The sequence below is a fragment of the Morone saxatilis genome, unplaced genomic scaffold (genome assembly GCF_004916995.1).
Source record: "Morone saxatilis isolate NCDOM2014 unplaced genomic scaffold, NCSU_SB_2.0 Contig5, whole genome shotgun sequence".
Classification (NCBI taxonomy): domain Eukaryota; kingdom Metazoa; phylum Chordata; class Actinopteri; family Moronidae; genus Morone; species Morone saxatilis.
Genome location: NW_023340095.1, coordinates 7,024,023 through 7,027,149, shown reverse-complemented (window position 1 = coordinate 7,027,149; position 3,127 = coordinate 7,024,023). Strand labels below are relative to the sequence as shown.

The 3,127-nt window shown below is 38.7% G+C and overlaps 1 protein-coding gene across 3 annotated transcripts in view; it reads left to right on the top strand.

Annotated features, from left to right (window-relative positions):
• The window catches only part of pard3bb (par-3 family cell polarity regulator beta b), a 197,293-nt gene that overhangs the window by 169,142 nt on the left and 25,024 nt on the right, over positions 1 to 3,127 (top strand). For all 3 annotated transcript variants that reach the window (XM_035676492.1, XM_035676490.1, XM_035676493.1), the window contains exon 23: positions 584 to 660. In XM_035676492.1, coding sequence (XP_035532385.1) covers positions 584 to 660 — 77 coding nt within the window. The remainder of the gene's footprint in view (positions 1 to 583; positions 661 to 3,127) is intronic.

The window sequence follows — 3,127 nt, the reverse complement described above, 5'->3', positions numbered from 1 at the left end:
TGTGTGTGTGTGTTTGTGAAGGTAACACACACACACTGTAAGGAAAAAAGAGAGGAATGGGAATAAGTGGTGGAAGAGAAAAAATGAGATGTGGGGGTGAGAGAGAAAACCAGTGAGATGAAGAGTAAGAGAGGAAGCTGGAGAGATTGAACTGTCAGCAGCTTGACTTAATCTTTTTTTTTTTCAAGATGGAGATGAGACTTGACTCTGTATATATGTGACTCTGTGTGTGTCTCTGTGAGCGAGACGACTCCATCCTGTTTTGAAGTAACCTAATCTTGGATGGAGACCTTGTCCACCCCCCAAAAAAACTTCAGAAGACTGAAACTCTAAATCCCTAATAACTAGCCTTTGTCAATCCTAAATTACCCCTGTATCACAAACACACAGAAACTCACTCGCAGACAGTCGTATAAGGAAAAGCAAAGGGCTTATGGGTGCACATTGCACATGCTTAGACTCACAGTTTTGCAGTTTATTAGTACTTGAGGCAGAGAAATAAATAATTTAGTTTTAACTTAAATATATCAAAACTTTGTGATTCAAGTACAACCACAATCTAACAACTTTTTCTCTTTACCAGATGCCAGGCAGAGGGACAGATCATCGGTTGGCACCACGTTATGAAGAGGTGGAACGTCAGTATGCCTCCTTACCAAGGTACTGCTTATTCTCCCTCTGTTGTATAAGATCCAAAAAGTAAATGTTTTAATTCAGGTATCACTGCTTTCTGTTTTCTTCTTCTTCCTCCCCTTCTTTTGTCCTCTCCTCCTCTTTTTGAAGCCTCTAATTAAATCTGTGTAGTCTGTGTGTCTTTCCGAGTGTCTCTGGAGGCCTCAGGCTCAGCCAGGAACTCACCTTATCCCCTCCCTGGGGAACACACACTCAGACAGGGGTTGAAAACTGATACTCCTAGATCTGCACCCCCACCAAAACTTGCTTTGCCTTACACACATCAGTAGCTGTCATGAGTGGATTCTCTGCTGTTTTATTTATTTATTTACTCTCTAATTTTAAACCTCGGCTATCTTAGTTTGGTGTCTGTATGTTGCATTGAACTAGCGAGGCAGCAAATTTCAGTCAAATCTTTTAATTTTGGCAATAGTGTTTTGTTTGTTTTAGAAAAAAATTATGCACAGTTTTAATTACTACACTCTACTGTAAATGTTGCATACATTATTAAAGGATAAGGAACTCATCGTGCTCATGTAATACAGCATGTTCTCTGCTTTTCAAATCAGCAACATGAGCTGATGTCACTAAGACACTTGATTTTCAGTATGTCCTCACACTGAACAGCATGTGTAGTGTTACCACGTGTTTGCACAGAACAGCTATTACTGGATTTTAAAGTTAAAGATAGCTTTTGAAATTCAGATTTATCAACAATTAACCCTTTTTTTGGGGAATATTTAACTAAAATATTCATTAAGCCTTGTTAGTTTCCTAGTAATGTAATTTAAGAGATGAAGATTTTTTGTTATTTGTTTAACAAATTATCAAAAGAACTTCTTTATTCTAAGTGGGATGTTTTTGCATTAGCTTTACACAACATATTTGGGATGTTGTAATAATGAGTTATTCATTTATACATTTCTTTTTCATTGTTTCATTTTTATTTTCCAGTCCACTCTAAGGGAGTTTTTCACTTTCTGTTTTAATTCAGTCAGACTAAGTATTCCACAGTTTCTTTCTATTTATTCAGACAGTTTAAAAGCCAGGAGGCAGGTGAGTAGAGGACACAGGAGAGACAGCTCTGGTCAAACTTGACAGTCAAGCAGGGAGCTTAACCACTCGACTATCTCTGTGCAGCATGCGTTAGCCTATTTCCTGGTGCATTTTGTGGTTTTCCTCCCTGGACAGCATGAAATATCACTAACATTAGCCAACACAAGAACAATAACAGCTTCCTGAGTCCACCAATCAATTCTTTAAGGATTGTTTCTATTTATTTCTCATGCTGTGTTTTCTGATGTAATAGCTGTTTAAAAGATTTTTTTTTATTTGCTTGGGTTGTGTATGAAACCGCAGCTGTTCACTGACCAGTAAACATCTCAATGTGAAACACAGTCGAAGACATACTATATTTTCCAGCCATCATCAGTCACTCCCGGTCTTTCAGCATCTCATTTTTCATTTGCAACCTTTCCACTTTCACTGCCTGAAAGGCCTCGACTTTAATTCTCTTCTCTTTCTTCACTCTTTCACTGTCTTAACATCTCCATTTTTTTCTTCTCCTGTACTCTCCTTTCTTAATTCCCTCTCTTCTCCTTCACATTCCCTATTTTCTGTATAATTTTTTTCCCTTTATTTTCCAAAGATAAATAGTACTGCAGTAATGTACTTAAGTAAAGCCCCTTAACACGCCTGATATCACTGTACTGTACAGTTTTACTGTATCTAAAAATAAGATGTATTCAAGTGAAAATAGAAGTGGAAACTTTAACAGGAAAAACTCAGAGTAGTTGTTACTAGCTCCTTCTCACCCCATTTTATTTTCCCTCTAAGAACCAACACCTCAGCAGACAAACAAGCCAACAACAAATGTTTGTTTGTGCACGTATGTGAGAGAGAGAGAGAGTGAGGAAGTCAGTGAGTGAAATGACAGACAGAAGTTAAGAACGTTACAAAGTTTATAGCCAGGTTCCCACCCCTGTTAAAATGGTGAGGGATGGCTATTTCACACCTCTTTCGTGTGTGTATGTGTGTGCGTGAGATGGGGTGGAAGAGGAGGGTGAGGCGAACCGCCAAGGGGGTGAGAATGAGAGGTACTGTGATGGGTAATGACTTAGGCAAATGGCGAGCGGGCGATATACAGGAGTCGATAGTTTTGACAGTGGTTCATAGGCTCGTGGTATCTGAAAATCTTGGGAAATTGAACACACACACACTCACATACAGTACACCCTGTCTCTGTTTCCACTTTCAGACATGCACTGTAATCTGAAAAATGCTGTGCCAATTTTACATGTAGGCCTCGTGTTTGAAAAGGACCCGAGTGATTTTCCCATAAAAGTCACTCTGACAATCTGCCTACTTACAACCTGGTAACAGTTCTGAAACATTTTCTGCATGGACCGTCACACTGCCAATGATATAGTTGCCTTACATATATATATATATATAT